Source organism: Sminthopsis crassicaudata, chromosome 4, assembly GCF_048593235.1.
Source record: "Sminthopsis crassicaudata isolate SCR6 chromosome 4, ASM4859323v1, whole genome shotgun sequence".
Lineage (NCBI taxonomy): Eukaryota > Metazoa > Chordata > Mammalia > Dasyuromorphia > Dasyuridae > Sminthopsis > Sminthopsis crassicaudata.
Genome location: NC_133620.1, coordinates 146,550,782 through 146,571,083, shown reverse-complemented (window position 1 = coordinate 146,571,083; position 20,302 = coordinate 146,550,782). Strand labels below are relative to the sequence as shown.

At 30.3% G+C, this 20,302-nt stretch overlaps 1 protein-coding gene across 5 annotated transcripts in view; it reads left to right on the top strand.

Annotated features, from left to right (window-relative positions):
• The window catches only part of STXBP5 (syntaxin binding protein 5), a 193,261-nt gene that overhangs the window by 49,307 nt on the left and 123,652 nt on the right, over positions 1 to 20,302 (top strand). For all 5 annotated transcript variants that reach the window (XM_074309604.1, XM_074309600.1, XM_074309602.1 and 2 more), the window contains exons 5-8: positions 2,116 to 2,250; positions 4,423 to 4,486; positions 9,106 to 9,189; positions 16,563 to 16,686. In XM_074309604.1, coding sequence (XP_074165705.1) covers positions 2,116 to 2,250; positions 4,423 to 4,486; positions 9,106 to 9,189; positions 16,563 to 16,686 — 407 coding nt within the window. The remainder of the gene's footprint in view (positions 1 to 2,115; positions 2,251 to 4,422; positions 4,487 to 9,105; positions 9,190 to 16,562; positions 16,687 to 20,302) is intronic.

The window sequence follows — 20,302 nt, the reverse complement described above, 5'->3', positions numbered from 1 at the left end:
GTTAGTCTAAGAAGCAAGCTGGTGATGTGAAACCAGAACTCAAAAGAGATATTATACTTAAATACGTAAATCTGGAAGTTATCTGCATAGAGTTATATAATTGAACCCAAGGGGAGGTATATTACCTCTTGAGTCAACCTATTCTACTTTTAGACCCCTTGGATTATTAGGAAATCAGTCTCTGCAGCTTCTGCCCCTTTCTACTAGTTGGGGGATGTACTAGAGGACAAAACAAAAAAACAAACAAACAAACAAACAAACAACAACAAAAAAAAGATAAAACAGAAAAAGTCTAATAATTTTAACACATGACAGGTATTCAAGTACCTGAAAACTGCTATTATGCTGTCTTTCTTGTTGCCTAGAAGTTCAATAGATAGCATTTAGTTCATAAATGTTTTTAAAGCAGTGTTGTCTAAAAATTTAAAATGTTTTGCTAGAATGGATAACTAGAGACTCAAAGCAAATGATCAGCACTTATGGGAGCATTATGTATTTTTATAGGAATTAGAAATATATATATATATATATATATATATATATATATATATATATATCATTTAAAAAGAAAACCATTGCTGATAACCATTTCCTTATTTCTTTATTTTTAAATTAGGCAGTAGGTTTTGTAAACAACTGAGAAGTTTGAAGTCATGCTACAAATAATGTTTGTAGTCTTTCTTAGGAGTTTAAAAGTAAGCCAACTATGAATAAATAAAACCCTCTTTATTCCCTTCCAATATTCATTATTTATTTTGAAGAGTGAAATCATTTTAAAGATGACTTTGGCTTATCAATAATATTGATGGCATTCTTTTGTTATCTGTTCTATTAAGCTAAAATTTATTAATGTCAAGGATTCTGTTGGACAAATCACTTTACCTTTAGGACTTAGTTTCTCATTTATAAAATGAGAAGGTAGAATAGATAATCTCAGAAGTCCTTTTCTACTCTTAATCTCTGTAATCTGATGATTCTGTATTTTTTCTGTAACATCCAAAATAACTTAGTTCTGCTTAACTATATGAGCACTCAAATGTGTGATTGACTGCCAAATATAGTAGATTACAAATCTTGCTGTTTATCAGGGATCTTTAGACAGCAAGCTTGCTCTTAAGTCTCTGTTTTACTTTTTAGGGGCCTCAAAATCAGATTAAAGAATTAGGAAATTTTAGACAAGCAACCCTGATTACCTCATAAGAAAGATTTGACATTAATCAATTGTCTTATGAATTCTAGGTCCTATATATTTTCCTTTATATTTTATGTATTTTTCTGTGCTCTTCACTACTTTGATATTGTTATGTCTTTGTTTCTGAACTCAAAAACTGGTTTAGAATTTTGGGTTTTAAATTCTTCCTTGGACTGTGTTTGAGATTTATTTAAAAGTCAGGAAATTTTACATGAATTGATCAATAATGTTATTATTTGAAGAAAGCATAAAATATAAATTTATTTTCTAAAGTTTTTTGGTGGTTTATAAATCTGATCTCATGAAGACCTGAAGAGAATGTTTATAATTCTAAGTAAAAGAAAATCTAAATATTACAAAAGCAAATCTGTATGTTACATTGTATGTTGTCAGGTCAACAATATTTTAGATTGGAAAAATCTACGATGAATACAATCATTAAAAGAAATATGAAGTCATATTTTAATATTTGTTTTTAACCTACTCAACATTATTGTTCTTTGATTAATTTTTATTTTGGTCATTTAATTGTTTTAGATTATGTCACTGTCACAGATTATCTTGAAATTTGAAGAGTATCATCATATATATTAGATTACAATAATAAAGCTTATTTAAATGTTCTTAGTTTGAGTAGGTAGTTTTGTACATTGTAACACAAAAATACTGGATTTCAGGGACAGAAGACATGGATTTGATTTTTGTCTCTGCTAGTAATTACTCTGTGAACTTGAGCAAAATTATTTGCTCAAGTTTCTTCATGTGAAAAAAACAAATTGTTCTTCTAAAGTCTAAATAGGACATTTTCATCTAGCTGTTGCCTCAGCCTGAATGTTTTATGTAATGGTTAACTTGCAGTGTGGTTCTTTAAGATTGGCTAAAGAGTCTTCTAATAGCATTTTTGCATATATCTTCTCTTGCAGGATAACATTTTGCCATTTGCCTTTCCAGAGCAAATGGCTCTATGTGGGCACAGAAAGAGGCAACATACATATTGTCAATGTTGAATCCTTCACACTCTCAGGCTACGTCATTATGTGGAATAAAGCCATTGAGCTGTAAGTTTGATCTAGTAATTCATGTTAAAATTTTTATTGCATATTAAAATATTATATATATTAGTTGTTTAATAAATACTTTTTTAGAAGAAACTGAGTTCCTGTCAAACATTTCTAATATTAGGTTTATATTCTTTCCATTAGTGATTAATAGAATTCTCACCCCCCCCAAAAAAAAATGTTGACATTTATGTGAGTCCTTTAAAATTCTTTTAAAGAAATATACATGATCAACTAAATGGCCCAGTAGATAGAGAGAGTGCTGAGCCTGAAGTCAGAAAGATCTGAGTTCCAATAGTGCCTCAGACCATTATTATCTATAAGATTCTAGGGAAGACATTTAATCTCTATTTGTGTCAGTTTTCTCCTGAGTAGTTGTAAAGATGAAATGAAATAAAATATGCTTAACATAGTGCCTACAAGAGTAGACATGATATAAATATTATTTTGATGATTATAATAAGGAATCCTTGTGGTTTTAATGTTGTTTGAATTCTTATTTGTTTAAACTACTACAGTTATCTCTTCTACATTGTGACTTACCCCACCATGGTTTCGATATAGTGTGGATTGGGATAAGAAATTAAATGGAAATTGAGGGGAGTTTTGCAGAAAGTGCAGATGACAAATGAAAGCTAGCAGATGACACAGAAAACGTTTAGAAACTCAGAAATGCATAAAATATATGTATGGTTTTGTATAATATCAGCATAGTTTATCTTTTAATACTATAAATATATGCAAATTTTACAATAAGATACTATAAACACCGTATAAAATAAAAAAATTCAGACTTCTTTTCTGGCATGAAGGGAGGGCCAAAAATTTTACATGGATTTCCAGATTTCAGAGGTGCCCCTCAATGTGGAACAGATAACTGTACTTGATAATATATGTATTTTAAAAAGATGCTTGTTAAAATTTATATAGCAATTGTATGGGCTACCTTGAGTGAATTTTTAGATTTCATTTGCAAATTTTTAACAATCATACTAATGTTTTATTAGTATTTATAGTTGAGTAGAGGCAACATGGTCTAATGAATAGAGAGTTTGCCTTGGAATTCATACACTATTCTGACACACACTGCTGTCATTTAAATTCTAAAAAAATCTATGCAACTCTCTGAGACTATAATTTGTATAATGGTTGCTGATCTGCATTGGTAGAGGAAGTTTTCTTATTTCCACACTAGACATTATTTCTTGTTAAAATTCTATAATGGTAGCCTATAAGTCTTTTAGATAGAACTGATTGTAATGGAACTGTATTGATTTTTAATTTTTCCTTTTTCTTCCACTATTTTGTTACTCACAAATACTGATTTCTATTTTGAAATTCATTGTAACTCTCAAATTATTGTATTTTTTGTTATATCTATATCTTTGACATAAGAGTAATTTAGTGATATGCTTCTTATTTGTGGGAATAGATATAGCAGACATGAAATTTCAAGCTTTTTTTCCTTCCCCATTGTAGGGCTACAATTATTGTTGGTATAGTTTTTCATTATTTTAATGTAGAACCCAACTTCAAGTGGGTGGGATTGGTAGCAGGTGTCCATATAATCTCACAGATGGCTCTCAAAGTGGGAGTGGTCTCTCAACTTTATAGGGATTTAAGAATAGGGACATGCTTCCGCCCACTGAATAGGCATCAACTCCACTGTATTTTTATCTGTAGGGGCCCTATTTCTCTGAATAAAAGTGGGTGGTATAGCTTTTGTTGATTACTTAAATTAACACCGACCATCACTTTATCTTTAGTTTTAGTCTATTTGTGATCTGAGCTATGAAATTAGATGGGTTGTCCTCCCAAATGGGATTATAGGAGAAAGGAGAGAAGTATATGGTATATTTCTTTGTGATAGCTTTTAGCTCTGCCAAGGACAATTTCCATTTCTATATGTAGATTTAAATGCAATTGCAACTTTGAACAAACAGATTTTTTTTTTTCTTTCAACAGTTGTTAAATAGTAAGGATCCTAGTATAATTATTCAGCATTAGCTATATATTCATGATGGATTCCAGGACAGAATCAATTGACAATATAACTTCTATCTTTAAAAAAATATATATTATTTACATCTTACTTATTTAACTTTTTGTGAATATTTTTAAATTTTTGGAAATTATTAAGGAAAATCTTATTATACATTTTTTCTTCTTTAGGTCATCTAAATCTCACCCAGGACCTGTTGTTCATATAAGCGATAATCCAATGGATGAGGGAAAGGTAGATTGTATTTTAAATTTATTACAAATATATTTTTGAATGTTCTACATAAGGACAAAAGCTTGCTAAAAACCTAAAAATGCCTAACTTAATATCATAGATCATATTTTTTACTCATTTTGTTGTTTATCAGGAAAATGATAAAAAGAATTCTTATTGTAGAGAATCTAGCCTGTGGCCTACAAATTTTCAAATACAATAAAACTGGATTTAAGCTGCACTTTCTTAAAGTAGTATTTGTCATAACTATTGGCCTGATTTTTGTACATATTGAGCTGGTTGTTCACCCATACCCTCATTTAGGCCGTGACTGCTTCTTGCCTAGACTGTTGCAAAAGCCTTTTAGTTGGTCTCCTTGCCTCAAATCTCTCCCCACTCCATCCTTCACTTAGCTATGAAGGTGATTTTACTAAATATAAATCTTAACATTTTTATCTCATTGTTGAGTGAAGGTAGTCTTTCAGGAAATAAGTATTTATTAAATGCCTATTATGTGTCAGGCACTATACTCAGAAGTTTACAAATATGCCATTTTATCCTCACAATAATCTGGGGGGAGGTAGCTGTTGTTTTTATTCTCATTTTACAATTGAGAAATCCAAGGCTTAATAAGGGTTAAACGAGTTGCCTAGGTTCATACTTGAACTCAGGCCTTATAAGTGCAAGCTCAGTGAGCTATCATCTGTTCCACTTAGCTGTTTTGTAGTTCCCTATTACCTAGGATTATATATTTATATATATATAAAACTTAACTTTAGCATTTAAAATTCTTCAAAACTTGTTACCTTCCTCACTTTCCAATGTTATCACACTTTATTCCCCTCTATTCAATCTAGAATACAGCTCTGTTGGCCTCCTTGCTGTTTCTCTTACTCTATATTCCATTTCTAGTCTTAGTGCCTTTATTAGTGACTATCTTCATTTCTGGAATGGTCTGCCCTCTCATTTCTGCCTTTTAGTTCCTTTTTTTTTTTTTTTTTAAGACAGTTCAAATCTCAGCTTCTACAGAAGACTTTCTTTATTCTTCCTTCCTCTTTACTCCTTAACCTTCTAGTGCTTTTCTCTCTCAGACTGCCTTTTATCTATTCTGCAATTGTCTTATATGTACCTAGTTATATGATTTTTGCTTCTACTTGATTATAAGATCCTTAAAGGTAAAGATAGTTTTTTGCCTTTCTTTTTTTCTTTTTCTCTTCAACACTTAGAATACTGCTTTGGTATGTGGTAAGTTCTTTCTAAATAGTCTTTGACCAAGAGACCTGAAATATAAATCCAGCAAACATTTAATAAAATACCTTATTCAGATTTTACCAAGTCAAAAGTATACATTGATTTAATTTGGAAAATCTTGGCAAGTTCTTAGAATTTCTCTGTCTTCATCTTCTGTCCCAGATATTAATACGCAAGTAGTAATCATCATCATAGTTATCTTTTTGCAAAAGCTTATCTTAAGTGCTATTATCTGAAATGATAAAATGTTTCATGAAATTATGTTTCTTGTTGCCATTGGATACACAATAAAAACCAGCCCTGCCAATTCTTTTATATTGTTCCTCAGGCAGTAATTGTGAGCTATCCTTTTATTTAGGTGCAACTTTCTTTTATATGGTCAAGATTGATAGAATTTATTTCTTCCATTAGTATGTACACTCAGTCATATGATAATGATGCCATGCTTAGAATACTGAAAACTTAATATTCATAGACATACTGAAAATTACAAGTCTTTCCCTTCTTCTGATACTTTGTCACTGTTTGGATGCAGAAGGGAGTCTATAGGGCTGAAGTGCATTTTACATTTTTGTTTTTTGCCTAATTGAACATCAAATGGCAATCCTGAGATGATAAACCTCTCTCTACTCGGGCAATTCCTCTGAAAATAGACAGCTTTTATAGCTTTGTGGTAGAATGGGCTAAAATTTGTGCCCCTTTGATACAATTTGTGATCAAGAGCAGTATTTGTAGTTGCTGTATGCACTACTTACCGTTCCCTGAATATGCCTTTTCCTAAGGTTGGGATAATTTCAATCTTTTTCCCTGGAGTACCTTCTTCCTTACAGATTCTCTCAGTGCGATTTGAGAGATTGTTTATGTAGCTTAACTCTCTAATTAGACTATAGTCTAACTCTAATATATTTTTAGGGTAGTATTCCACTTCAACCGTAGCAGAAAAAAATCTAGGTCTTATTTATATAGATATGTGACTGTTATTAAAAATGGTTTGAAATTGTTGAAGAAATAATACTTTTTTAGTTTCTGTATGACTATGTGCATTTTTGGTTTGCTGCTTTTTAGGAGTCAGGAGAACCTAATAAGAGTAGTGGGGAAAAAGTAAACATCTTAGACATATAAACAGGAATAAATGTACAATAAAAGATATTTAAGAAAAAAGAAAATATATTTTGACATTAACTTTCTATTGATTCACTGAATGAATTCTATAAAAGCAAAGGTTAAAGTAAAACTACTCTGAATATAATTAAAGGTGCTTTGTAACCATTTTTCATTTCCTTTTTTTTAATGAAAAAAATTAAAAAAATTTTTTTCTCTCAATTGAGAGGCCATTTTAAACAATTTTGGTTTCTGGTCTGTGATGTCTTCTATTCATCCGATATTTAAAATAGGGATGTTAATTTTCTTTTATGCTACAATTTCTTAGCACTGAATGCTCCTAGGTAGATTATACTTTCTCTGAGAAGAGTTATAAACCTCTGCTCTTCCAGTCTTCATTTCACTCCTAAATTACTCATTAAATGGAATTGTGCCAAACTCAGCAATTGAATCACTAAGGACTGTGGTATGAAGCCAGTATTGCAGGAAGTCCTAATAAATCTTAATATAATTTTACTGTTAAAGAGTTTAAGCTTAAAATGGCACTTAGATTTTAGGTTCATCCTGAATCACTTGCTTTCTTTTAAAAAGAGAGATATTTTAGTTTCTTCACAGAATTTATAAACCATCCACTAACACAAAATATGGCCTAAATATGTATCTTTCCAACATCTTCTGAAGATAATTGTAAAGTGATTTTAATGTATTCTCATTATAGTACATTTTTTCCTTGAAGCCACCAATATAAATCTTCATTTCTTACAGTAAATCAATTTCATATTATTCTGTCCCCATAATAACAGAAAGATTTCCTAAAAATCATGAAAACTTTAATGTCACAGTAAATATACATCAAAAGCATTTGAAAAAGAACTTTAAGTTCTTTGAATTAAAGGATTATATATTATTTAGTATTTTACTCAAATTATAAGTGTTTTTATAAATAAGTGAATATTTTTATACTTCTTGAATATTTATTAATTCTTTAAAATTACATATTTAGTTGTATCTAGAAAATCATCACCCAACATGTCCTTACTCAGTTTTTGTAGTAGCTTTATATTTCAGAGTCAATTTTTTAAAAAGATCAAAAGCAGTCCAATGAAGGAGAAATAGGCACAGAGAATATTTAAACCCTTGAATAGGAAATACACAAATGCATAGGTCTCCTGTAGAAAAGTACTATGAGCCAATGCAGTATTGTACTTCTTTGTACTCTGACTTATTTTTCAAAATATTTTGTGATTTTTATGCATTATTGAGGTGCTTTTTAAAGAAAATATTTACCCAGCTGTTCCAATCTCTTGATCTGATATCTAGTAACAAACTCCTGCCTTATCCTTATAATGAAATATTAATTCAGTACATAATAAATAAGGTATTTGGAGAGGTTGAAAAAAGGAAATATAAGAGAAGGTACATTTTGCTAAGAAGTTATGAATTTTAGATTGTTCAAATAAAAAATTTTGATTATCGTATATTAAATACACATGCCAAATTTTGGCTTTATTTCTTTAATAGAGAGCTTTTTCAAATTCTCTAGAACTTAACCAAATTTTGTCCTCATTCCAAGATTCTGTAGGAACTAATATCTTTTCAATTTTAAAGGAATATGCAAAAAAAAGAATTAAAAATATATTCTGAAATTTATTTTGAATTTTAATCAGAATATCCAGTATTACACTGGTTATAATATAGTTTTAAGAGAAAGATAAAACAGTATGTTTTTCTCAGGTTCTTTTTTTATTTTTTTAATCCAGAATTTTCTCCTGTGTTTTACAGTAGACTCTTGGATAAGAAGCCTAATTGGTCTGAGCTGTTATGTAATGCCTGCCACTAATTTATACTATACATGATAATATTTAAAAGATTTTGCACGACTTTAGAGGGGAAAAAATGACATTATGGTGTAGTAGTATTAAAATGAAGTAACAGGAAGTTTTTAACAACAAAATATTTTAGGGAATGGAAAATATACTTCTTAAGTACATCTTTGTGGTTATTTTTAAAGTAGTTCTTTTTAAAAAAAAATTGTGTAGTTAATGTATATTAAAAGGGTCTAATTCTTAAAAACCTAAATATTTATGTAGATAGAGTGCCCACAATCTATGTGTATGCTAGTCAGAGATGGAATATTCAGTGATTTTAGAAGTTACTACTCCAGAGAAAATGAGAAAACATAAAAAGATGTTTGTTCCTAAACCTTTGCTTTCTGATAATAACTACTATATGTATTGTAATACTATGTGATGTTTTTTTTTTTTTTTTTTTTTTTTTTTTTTTTATAGCTGTTGATTGGCTTTGAGTCTGGAACAGTAGCATTATGGGACCTCAAATCAAAGAAAGCAGATTATAGGTACACACATGATGAGGTGAGTCTCTTTAATTAAAAATCAAAATATTTTGTTAATGTTTTATTCTTCAATGTTTAGAGTTCTAAGCAAGATTCCCCTAATATTTAGACTAATTTGTGTTTAAAAATTGAGCATCATTTTCTTCTCTTAGTAGAAGAAAAGGGAGAATATGTATGGAACCTTTCAGGAACTATCAGATTTAGTGTATTGGTCATTTTTGCTGAACTGTTTTTTTCCTCCTTTCCTTTTTTAATCTTTTATTATGAGGGGGAAGGTTGCTAGTTGAGCATTGAGGGCTTCTATAAGGTTATATAATAACAAAAGACATTAATATTTTTTTTTAACTACAGTAAAACAAATTGAGTACCTTTAAAAAAAGTTAGCTTTTTTCAGGTCACAGAATATATTTAAACAATAACATATATGAGATGGTCTTTCCAAGGATTATGTTAATATGAGCACTGGAAAAATCTTACTTTTTACAATTGGTCTTTTAATTTCTGTAGAGTGCTGAATGTTAAATGTATACATATATATGCACACACATATATGCATATATAATGTTTATGCACACAAATATATATACACAATGTAGTTTAAAAATTTAAATTGCCTGACTTCTACTTTTGTCAGTATGTATGTTCAAGGAGGTAGAGAACTTATAAGGGTTATAGAAAAATGAAATAATATATATGTGTAATATAGGTCCTATTAAGATATTATTAGTAGTGCTTTGCCTAATGACTAATAATGGTAAATTAATATCTTCGAAAAATTATTATTTAAAGTTTGCTCAATACTTGTTTCCTATTTCTAGAAGTTCCCTTCCTGTCCCTTATCCCATCTTCTGCTCAGTTAATTTTCTACTTAGAAGATTGAGACTACTGATAAGAGTTCATTCAACTTACCTCTTCTGTATCTCAAAAAATCTGAACATTATTAGCTTTTCTCTCCTCCTTCCCTCCTATTTCAGAAGAGGGTGTGCCATTGTTAAGTTTTCTCATCTATTTATTTTGATCTTTTTCTTTCATTTTTTTGAAAGGACTTTCTTTAGCTATTCCACTGTCTCTCTTGCATCATTAGTCTCTCTATATATTAGCTTATAGATTGTCTTCCTATTCTTTAAAAATATATATATATCTTTCCTAAGATAATAACAAATGTTGGAGAGGGTGTGGGAAAATTGGGACAATTAATACATTGTTGGTAGAGTTGTGAAATGATTCAACCGTTCTGGAGAGCAATTTGGAACTATGTCTAAAGGGCTGTCAAAATGTTCATACCTTTTGATCCAGCAGATTAGAATACAATATTTTGTAAGGGTGAATGCTAAAAATTATCCATGTATACATTTTGAAATTAAAAGCTTTAATTAAAAAAATCTTTCATTAATCCTTTTTATCTTACGACTCAAGCTACTGACATATTTCTTTTATACTATTCAATGCCAATCTCAATAGGAAACGTTTCTAAAGCTCTTGCCTTAGTCTACACCTACACTTCTCTTACCCCTTGCAGAAAGGTTTATTTTCTTTATTTTTTTTTTATTATAATACCTTTTTATTTTTCAAAATACATGCAAAGATAGTTTTCAACATTCACCCTTGTAAAAACCTTGTGTTCCATATTTTTTTCCCTCTCTCTTCACTTCCTCCATTCCTAGGCAGCAAGTAATCTAATATAGATTAAACAAGTTCAATTCTTCTAAATGTTTTTCTACATTTATCATGCTTCAGAAGATAAATCAGAATAAAAGGGGAAAAAAAGAAAAAACAATCAAGCAAACAGCAAAAAAGGGGTGAAAATATTATATTCTGATCTGCATTCAGTCCCCATAGTCCTCTCTCTGTATGGCTCTCTCCATCACAAGTCTAATGGAAAAAGTGGCCTGAATCACCTCATTGTTGAAAAGAACCAAGTTCATTGCAATTGATCATCACATAATCTTCTTGTTATACACAATGTTTTCTTGGTTTTATTCATTTCACTTAGCTTTAGTTTATGTAAATCTCTCTAAACCTCTTTGAAATCATCCTGCTAAGTTTCTTATAGAACAATAGTAATCCATTACATTCATGAATCATAACTTATTTAGCCGTTCCCCAACTGAGGTACATCCATTCAGTTTCCAGTTTCTTGCCACTACAAAAAGAGCTACCCCATACATTTTTGTACATGTGGGTCCTTTCTCCCTTTTTTGTGGTCTCTTTAGGATACAGATCCAGTAGACATACTATTGGATCAAAGGGTATGCACATTTTAGAGTCCTTTGTGCATTGTTCCAAATTAGATTAGTTCACAACTCCAGCAACAATATATTAGTATCCCAGTTTTCCCATATCTACTCGAACATTTTTGATTATCTAGGAACATTTGTTTTTAACCTTTCTATTTAAATTATTCTTATAAAAGTCACCAATGATTAATGATCACATCTGATAATTTTTTTTCACTCTTCATGCTCATTAATTTTTCTGTATTATGAGATGTTTTTAATTCCTTTGCCTTGAGAGATAAGAAGAAAAAATACTGTTTTGGTTCCCTTTCTCTTCATTGTTTCCTTTTTTTTTTGCTCCTCGTCTTTTTCACAAATGTGTGTTTTTTCTTTTGTATCTTTTTTCCTTCTCTTTTGTTCTCACTGCCATTATTCTAGTATAGGCTTCATTTTTTTTCCTTTTATGATTTCAGTAGTCTTCTAACATTTTCCCAGTTTTTCCTTTTTCCTCTTCCAACCTGTATTTTACCTTGCTTACTGACTTATTTTTTATTATCTATAGATTTGGCCAATACTAAGGACCAAGTTAGTGTCTGGTAGCTGTGTCCTTATATATGATAAGGAACACTAGCTTTCATCTGGAAAAGAATAAGCAGGTAATTCAGGCAAGGCTAGGAAACTGACATGAATAGGAACATTTACCTATATAGAAACAAATATCAGGACTCAATTATATGAAGTCTCTTTCTGGCTCTGTGATATGATTTTATTTGTGATTCTTTTTTATTATTTTTTTTCTCACTTGTGAGTTTAGAACTTTAAGAAAAGCTTTTACATTAAAAAGTGAAACTTACAGTCATTTCCATATACATTTTAAAGTTACTTTTCCTAATTTAGGACTCCAGTTTTTCTATGGCCTGAGCCCACACCTAAAACAAATGATTTGCTTTTACAATAAATCATCTAAGTCCATTTGAATTGAGTTTTTCTTTTTTTAAAAAAATTAGTTATAGCTGCAAGACAAACTAAGAATTTGTTCTTAGATATTGAAGTAATTTAAATTTTAATTATGTTTTGAGCTACTTGGATTTGAAAAATAAAGGTCACAGACACAAGGTCTTTTTAATTTATCTTGTGCTAAGGTAACAATAAAATGAAGTCAAAACTGTACTCTCAAAAATTTTATTTCTAGAGTACTTCCTTGCATATCATTAGACCTTAATCTCTTGATGTTTAAACATTAGGGGCAGAAAAGGCAATATAATTAACTTTTTTACTCTATTTACATAGATTATTTATAGCAGGAATTGACAAACTATGGTTTGAGAGAAGGCCAAATCTGATGCAGACTGTTTTTATATCAATCAATGAGCTAAGAATGTTTTCTGTCTTTTTAAATACAATAAAATTTTATTTAAAAATGTGAAAGCCATTGTTAGCTCATAAGCTGTAGAAAAACTTAGGAAATAGAACATTTAGCTATACTTTAAAGTTTGTCATCTGGATCTGATGAACTTTACCTCTTCATGTGATGGTAGATTTATTATATTTAATTATTGAACTATTGCCAGTTGGCAGGACAGATTTGGCCCATGAGCCATCATTTGCTGAACCCTAATTTATGGGAAAGTTCAGGATTTTAAAAATGCAACTTTAGTTCTATATAACTAAAGGCATTCTTCTTTACAACTTTAGTAGAAATATTAGCTATTATTACTATTATTATCATCATTATTGACATAGTCCATGACGTTTTTGGATCTTCTTTTCTCTTTTTACCCTCTCAAAATGATCTCATTAGTTCCTGTGGATTAAATTATTACTATGTTTATAACTTCCAGATCTACATATCCAATCTTGGACAGTCTCTTGTATTCCAGTCCTGAATTACCAACTGTCTTTTGAAATCTCCCCTACTGTATATGCCATAGACATATGAAACTCAACATATCCAAAACAATTTATTATCTTTCTCTCTCCAACTTTCCTATTATTGTGAAGGTATCACTATCCTTTCACTCTCTCCGATTTTGTAACTTCCTGAGTCATCTTCAGTTCTACCATTTCTCTTACCTTTTCTCCTATTACCAAATCTCATCATTTTTCACTTCACAACATTTCTTACAGTAGACTTCTTCCCTTTATTCATAAGGCCACCAAATTAAGCCCTCTTTATGCCTTCTCTCTTGGAATGTTCTAATAGTTTCCCAATAATTCTCCATGCTTCTGGTCCCTCTCCATCTTCATTCTCTGCCAAAGTAATGTTTGACATTGTTTGACAAAGTAATCACAAATCTGATTATATTGTTCCCTTGCTCAACACACTCTAGTGATTCTAAGATAAAATACAAACTATTCTGTTTGTCTTTTGCAAGCTGGCCCCAACATATCCTTCCTGTTTCATATATATATTATTCTTCTTTCTTTAATACGTGGGCCACTTCAAATAGGCGTTTCTCTCTTACTTGTATCTAGTAGTCCAATTCTTATCCCTTTGTTTCCCCCTCTTTAAAAAGTTTTTCTTATTGTGAACTTAAATACCAAAAAGTGATGTCAGTTTTCAGGATTGTATATGATGCTATGGATATTCATTTCATATTGCTTGCTACTTTAAAAAAAAAGTACATAATTTTCACACATTATTTTCAAAAATTCATACTTAACTGTTTATCCATCAAATCTTGCTTCTGTTATCTTTTGTGCATTTAAAAATAATGTTTCATGGTCTTCTCATTTTTTTGGCATTGTTATTGCTTATCTTGCTTTACCTGTTTTCCTCTTCAAGTCCCGTTTAAAAGCAAATGGCAGGAAACTTTTTAAAAGAAAAAAAAACATAATTAAGGAAAAGGAATATACCTAAAAACCATATCAAAAAATGCCTATCTCTGTGCCTAAAATGCATCACCTCTTTGTCGAGAGGTAGGTAGGTATTAAATTTCATTATTTATCTTCTGAAGCCATTGCATTTATCAGTGTTTTTAGGTGGTCTTTAGAATTTGTTCTTTTTTTTTTTTTCTTTCTTAACAATATTGCTATCCTATTATAAATTATTCTTGGATTCTGCTCACTTCATTCTACAATAGTTCATTCTATCCCCAAATCTGAAATTTCTTTTTTATACCACAATAATATTTGGTTACATTTACATAACACAATTTGTTTAACTATTCCCCAATTAATTCGAGGTTTAGCAAATGTTTGTTGATATATTCATTGTTTTGGACAGTTCCTATGGCTAAAATATTGATCATCCTATAGCCAAATTAAGGTAAAGAGCTTCTTTGATCTTAGCTTGGGGTTTATACTTGGATACAGATTTCTGATTTTTCACTAGGCATATACTGGAAGCATTCCAAATTTGGTTTAGGAATTTTTGTTCCACTAGAATAACCTTGAAGAATTCAGAGCTCTTTCTACATCAGAATTTTTTGTTTTGTTGTTGTTTTTGTTTTTGTTTTTTATAGCACAGGACTAGGTCTTCTATAGAAGGGTTGCCTATCACCATAAAGGTAATTATGTTAGATAGTTACTCACAAGAACACCATACTTCTAATTCTCATCCTATCATTTTTTGTTTTTGATTTAACTGAATTTTTCTTTCCTCTTTTCTTTTTTTAATCATTCACTGATCTTTTCAGAGATGGCCAGCTATGGTTTATATTCTGAGCCTTTTTCTTCAAGGTTTATGTCATCATAATGAAAGGAGAAAAGAGCCCTGACTTTGACTTAGATTTGAAACTTGAGCTCAGCTTTTCAGATGTCAAATCTAGACTTTGTACCTTCACCATTATATTGATACTTTCCTTGTATTAACAACTTTATAGGTGTTAACTTTTTTCTCTTTTCAAAATGTTATGCTTTCTATCTTGCCTTCACATTTCTGATGTGGTGTATTCTTCCTTTATGCCCTACTTGGGCTGCCTTGTCTTTCTTCTTTCCTATTTATGTCTTTTCTATTCCATGAGTATTGTTTTTCCTATTATTTGCTTACCTTTGATCATAATCTCGCATTCTTCTCTCAAGTTGGCAAAATTAGGGTACACATAATGATATAGTTTTTCAATGCAGAGTCTTGTGTGTGTGTGTGTGTGTGTGTGTGTAAGTCAATGGAATAAAGTCTATTAAGAAGGTCCTTAATAAGAAAGAATATTTCATTTTTTGTTTTTGTGTCTCCAGTACTTAGCACATTGTCTAGGACTTCAGAGGCATTTAATAAATGCTTGATGGTTGGCAGATTTGAAAGATAATAGAGAATCACCAAAAAATAACTGTAAACACTTGATGATTTGTATGGAAAGTACCTCATTTAGGACTTAATAGATATTTTACCTCTCTATTGTTCAGAATGTGTCTGGGCCATTCTTATTGAGTGGTATATTTTTCAAGAATGCTCAGTAATTTTTGATATTAGCCCCCCAAAAAAAGAAGAAAAAAAAGTTAAATTTGCTTTTTTGAAAATAAATTTCCCCCAGATTCAATAGAAATAATCCTTTGAGTAGTTAAATTATTTCCTGTCAATTGTACTCAAGAATTGTCTACATAATAGAAAAGAAGAGAAATGATGAAATACATTTAGTTTTGTTGTATAAGCACTAGCCTTGGATCCCTTTTTTAATGAAACAAGCAAAAAAAAAAATTACATTGTTCAGTAGATTTTAAACTTCCATTGTCCTTTGGTAATAAACTTTTATAAAATCAATTGTATCCACAAGTGCTTATTTTCAGAGATGCTAATAGCCATAGAAAGGAAAGTGTAAAATAATCTATTTTCAAATGAGTTTACTGATGCTTTTAAGTGTAAAGCACTTTGTAAATCTTAAAGCAATACATAAAGTGAACCATCATTATTATAGTAATATACAAATATATGGATGGTATTATACATGCAGTAATACAAATATATACATATATGTCACTAGCATAATGTTTTCATCATGTTGATTAGAGAATTGAAAAAAAGGGCAAGAATTAATTATTCATTAATTTCAAATAAAATCTTATTTTTCTTACAGTTAATGTAGTAAGGAGTAACATTGCTACTTCTTACAGTAATTATACTGATTTGAGGATATTTTAAAAACTCTAAAAAATAAATAATATACAAATACAAAATTATCTTAGTTCTTAATTGCATCTTTAAAAAAATTAACTTTTTCTTCTTCTTTACCCTACATAGGCTATACATTCAGTTGCCTGGCACCATGAAGGAAAACAATTCATTTGTAGTCATTCAGATGGCACTTTGACAATATGGAATGTAAAGTCTCCTACCAAGCCTGTTCAAACAATTACTCCACATGGTAAGGCTACTTATGATTTAATACTTACTGTGTCATGAGAAGATTTTTTTTTTTGTACCATCTCCTTATTTCAATATGAATTGAAATGTTTTTGGCACATGTAAGTATGCTTTTATATTTTAACAACCCAAAAAGGAAAAAAAATATATATATATAAAGTCATTTTGTTAAAAATTTAAATCAACTAGTATCTATTGTGCCAAAGATTTGTGAATTTAAGTTTTGGAAGACTAAGGAAAATATTTTTTATTAGACCATTTCTTGAAAATGTCCTTTCTCAAGTAGACTGAAAAATCAGCTTTGTAATATATGCAAGTAATTTCTTTCTCAGTTTCCTCATTTATAAAATGAATGAGTTGGAATACATGAATGTGCCTACCATGTATTAATGTTTTGTGATCATGACTTTTAGCATGGGGGCTGAATTTATATTAAAAATGTAAACTAATTCACTGAACCATTGCAGTTTAGCACCTTTGCAATTTATATACTTAGTTGAGCTTGGAGAAGTTTAGTTAAGATTTTTTGTTTGTTTGTTTTTTTACTGAGATCACACAACCAATATGAATATGCTTGTGGTGCTTTCTAGATATAAGAATCGCTATCTTAACTACTTTGCCTGTTGCATCTCAGGAATCTATAATTATTTAAAAATGCAGAAAAAAGTTTTACATTTTCCTTTCTATGGCCTATATATGTCAAATACTTTCTAGGCATCTTTAAGGAAGTTATATATTTTGTTTTTTCCAACAGCATATGAATTTAATGATTTTTACATGAAGGTTTGCATATTTAGAATATTATCAATTTAATCTTTGTAGATAATGTAGACACTGTGAGTCTTAGTTAATACTTAATGTATCACTGCCCCCCCAAAATCCCCCTTCAATAGATTGTTGTCAGAGAAACAGTTATGGAGAACTGGGGGTCATTTTTTATATAAGAATGTAAATATATAATCATAAAGGTGATTTTCACATTCATATTCATAAAAAAGAGATTTTATATCAAATTATTTTTAAGATAAGTAAATGGGAGATTAGATTTTTTTAACGTGGTCTTCTATTGGCTTCTATTAAGCTGTAGGCATGTTTTAATTTTTGTGCATCTAAGGACATTGCAGTAAAGAAATTTAAGAAATAAAATGGTTTTTATTTTCTAAAGCAACAGGGATTTATAGAAGATTTTTTTTTTCTTGCAGTGGTTGATTAGTAATATTTGAAGCCACATGATATGCAGTATAAATTGCTAGCATTTTACAGCAGTAGTCATCATTTAGAAATTTGTTTTACATTTTCTGCAATAAAATTTAATGGTATATTCAGAAAACATTTTCCTTTGGTAGAAATTTCATCTTGCCATCATTCATTAAACATATTTTCTTCTTACACCATCATCCAGTAGAGGGAGTTTGGTGTCTAAATGTCAAGACCAGCAAATCAAATTGTTTACACAGTAAGCCTTGAAATATTTGTCCAAGCAAGATTTAAGTTTTGCCAACTACTTTGAAGCCTGGAAAGCCAGTGCAACAGAACATCATATTAACAAATTTATGTTATCTATTTCTAAATTCACAAGAAAACGAAACAGAGAAACATCATACCATAGTGGAAAAGAACGTTGAACTTGATGTCAGGAGAATCTGAATTGAGACTCCAAAGTGACATTTAGTTGTGTGTGCATGGGAAAAATCTAATAATCCCTATTGAACCTTATCAGGAAAGCGGAATTGATAATAAAACCCTTGGTACCTCCTTCACTGCATTGTTGTAAGGCTTGAATTACTATGTGAGGTGCTGTGTAAACCTTAAAGCACATGATACATGTTGCCTGAAATCTGTATACTAAAAGAAGAATAGATAATAATTTAATGACTCACCTAAATGAAAATTTCATCCTTCAAGGGTAGATGGTATTATGTGTTTGATTCTTACTCTTGGTAGAAAATTAGTTTCTGGGATAGAAATAGGAAACTAGAGAGAATTAACTACTCTGTTTTTTTAGTTAGTGGTAGAAAAGAGGAAATCTTGATATGATCTGATATGTACTGTAGATTTTGGGAAAGTTAAGTTACAAAAGGGTTCAGAGGAAAAGATAGGGAGACTTTTATGTTCTAAAATTTTAAATGGGAAACCAGACCTGCCCAAGAATGAAATTTTGAAAGGAAAACACTTCTATTAAGGAAGAATGGAATTGGGGTGAGGAGGATGTGGTGTACAAGTCTCCAAAAGAGAAGCAAATCAGCCTATATTGGAACACAACAGATTAGAGTTTGTAGGCGGTCAATGTAGAGAACTGGATTTAAGAGTGTAATCCTGACTTTTCTAGCCTAGGGAGATAGTAAAGACCTAGTCATAAAATATATGTATGTGTGGGTGTATTTATCTAAATCTATATCTATATATATATCATGCTAGAATAATCTTATTCCTATTTTTAACCTGTTTACTGAACAATTGGTTACTAGATATATTTTAAGAAAGATTTTGATAAAGTACCTCATACTTTTCTCATACTATTAGATGTAATTTAGATGATATAATTAAATGGATTAAAAATGGCTTGTTGTTGTTAATGTTTCAATATCCTTATGACAGAAAATCTTCAAAATACTCCAGGGATCTGTGATTGTCTGTGTGCTATTTAACATTTTTTCCAGTAATTTAAAGGCATGTAAAACATCATAATCAAGTTTGTAGATGATGCAGAACTGGAAGGGTCAGCTAACACACTGGAAAATATAGTCAGGATACAAAAAGGTGATTCTAGGCAAGAGCACTGGTCTAAAGCTAATAAGATGAAAATCCAGTAGGGACAAATGGGAAGTATTAACATTTGGGTAAATAAATAATAGAAATACAAGATGAAGGAGGCTTGGCTAGATTGCAATTCATTACTTTTTCTTTTTTTAAAGAATTGTACCTGAAATACCATTTCCAAAGATCTTCATTGATGTTGCAAGGAAAACAAAATTGTTATCTCCTTTGTTTGGTATGAAATATTAGAAAAATCCTAACTCTATGCATTATGTCTCAGAATATTAGAAGATGGATACCACAGTGTACTTAAATGGAATTACAGCTTTGATTATTCTATTATTATTTTCCTATTTAAAAAAACAAACTAGCATTTGCATAGTGCTTTCCAGTTTGCAGAGTGTTTTGCATATTATCACATTGTGTCCTCACTAAAACTGAGCTAGGTTAAGTGATTTGCCCTGAGTCACAAAGCTAATTAATGAGTGTCCCAGGCTATATTTCAGCTCAAAACTTACTGATTCCAAGTTTGGGACTCTAGCCTCTATACCACCTAACTACCCAAATTCTCAAATTTAGACTTGTAAAACTTTTTTTTCCTGCTTATCTGAAGTCTTAAAATTGATTATATTCAGTGAGTATAAAGGAAATAGAAACACTAACATAATCTTTCTAGCAAGCTCAAGAAGTGTGGGCTAATAATTGCTGACATTTCAGTTCTATCTATTCCTGCCTCCTAATTATATCAGCATTTTTTTTTCCTGAGGAAATTGCTGTCTTTACTGAGAAGAGGGCATACCAGAATTTTCCAGCTTTGTTCTACTTCCAGTGTGAACCCAAATTAGTATATCAAGCCGGAA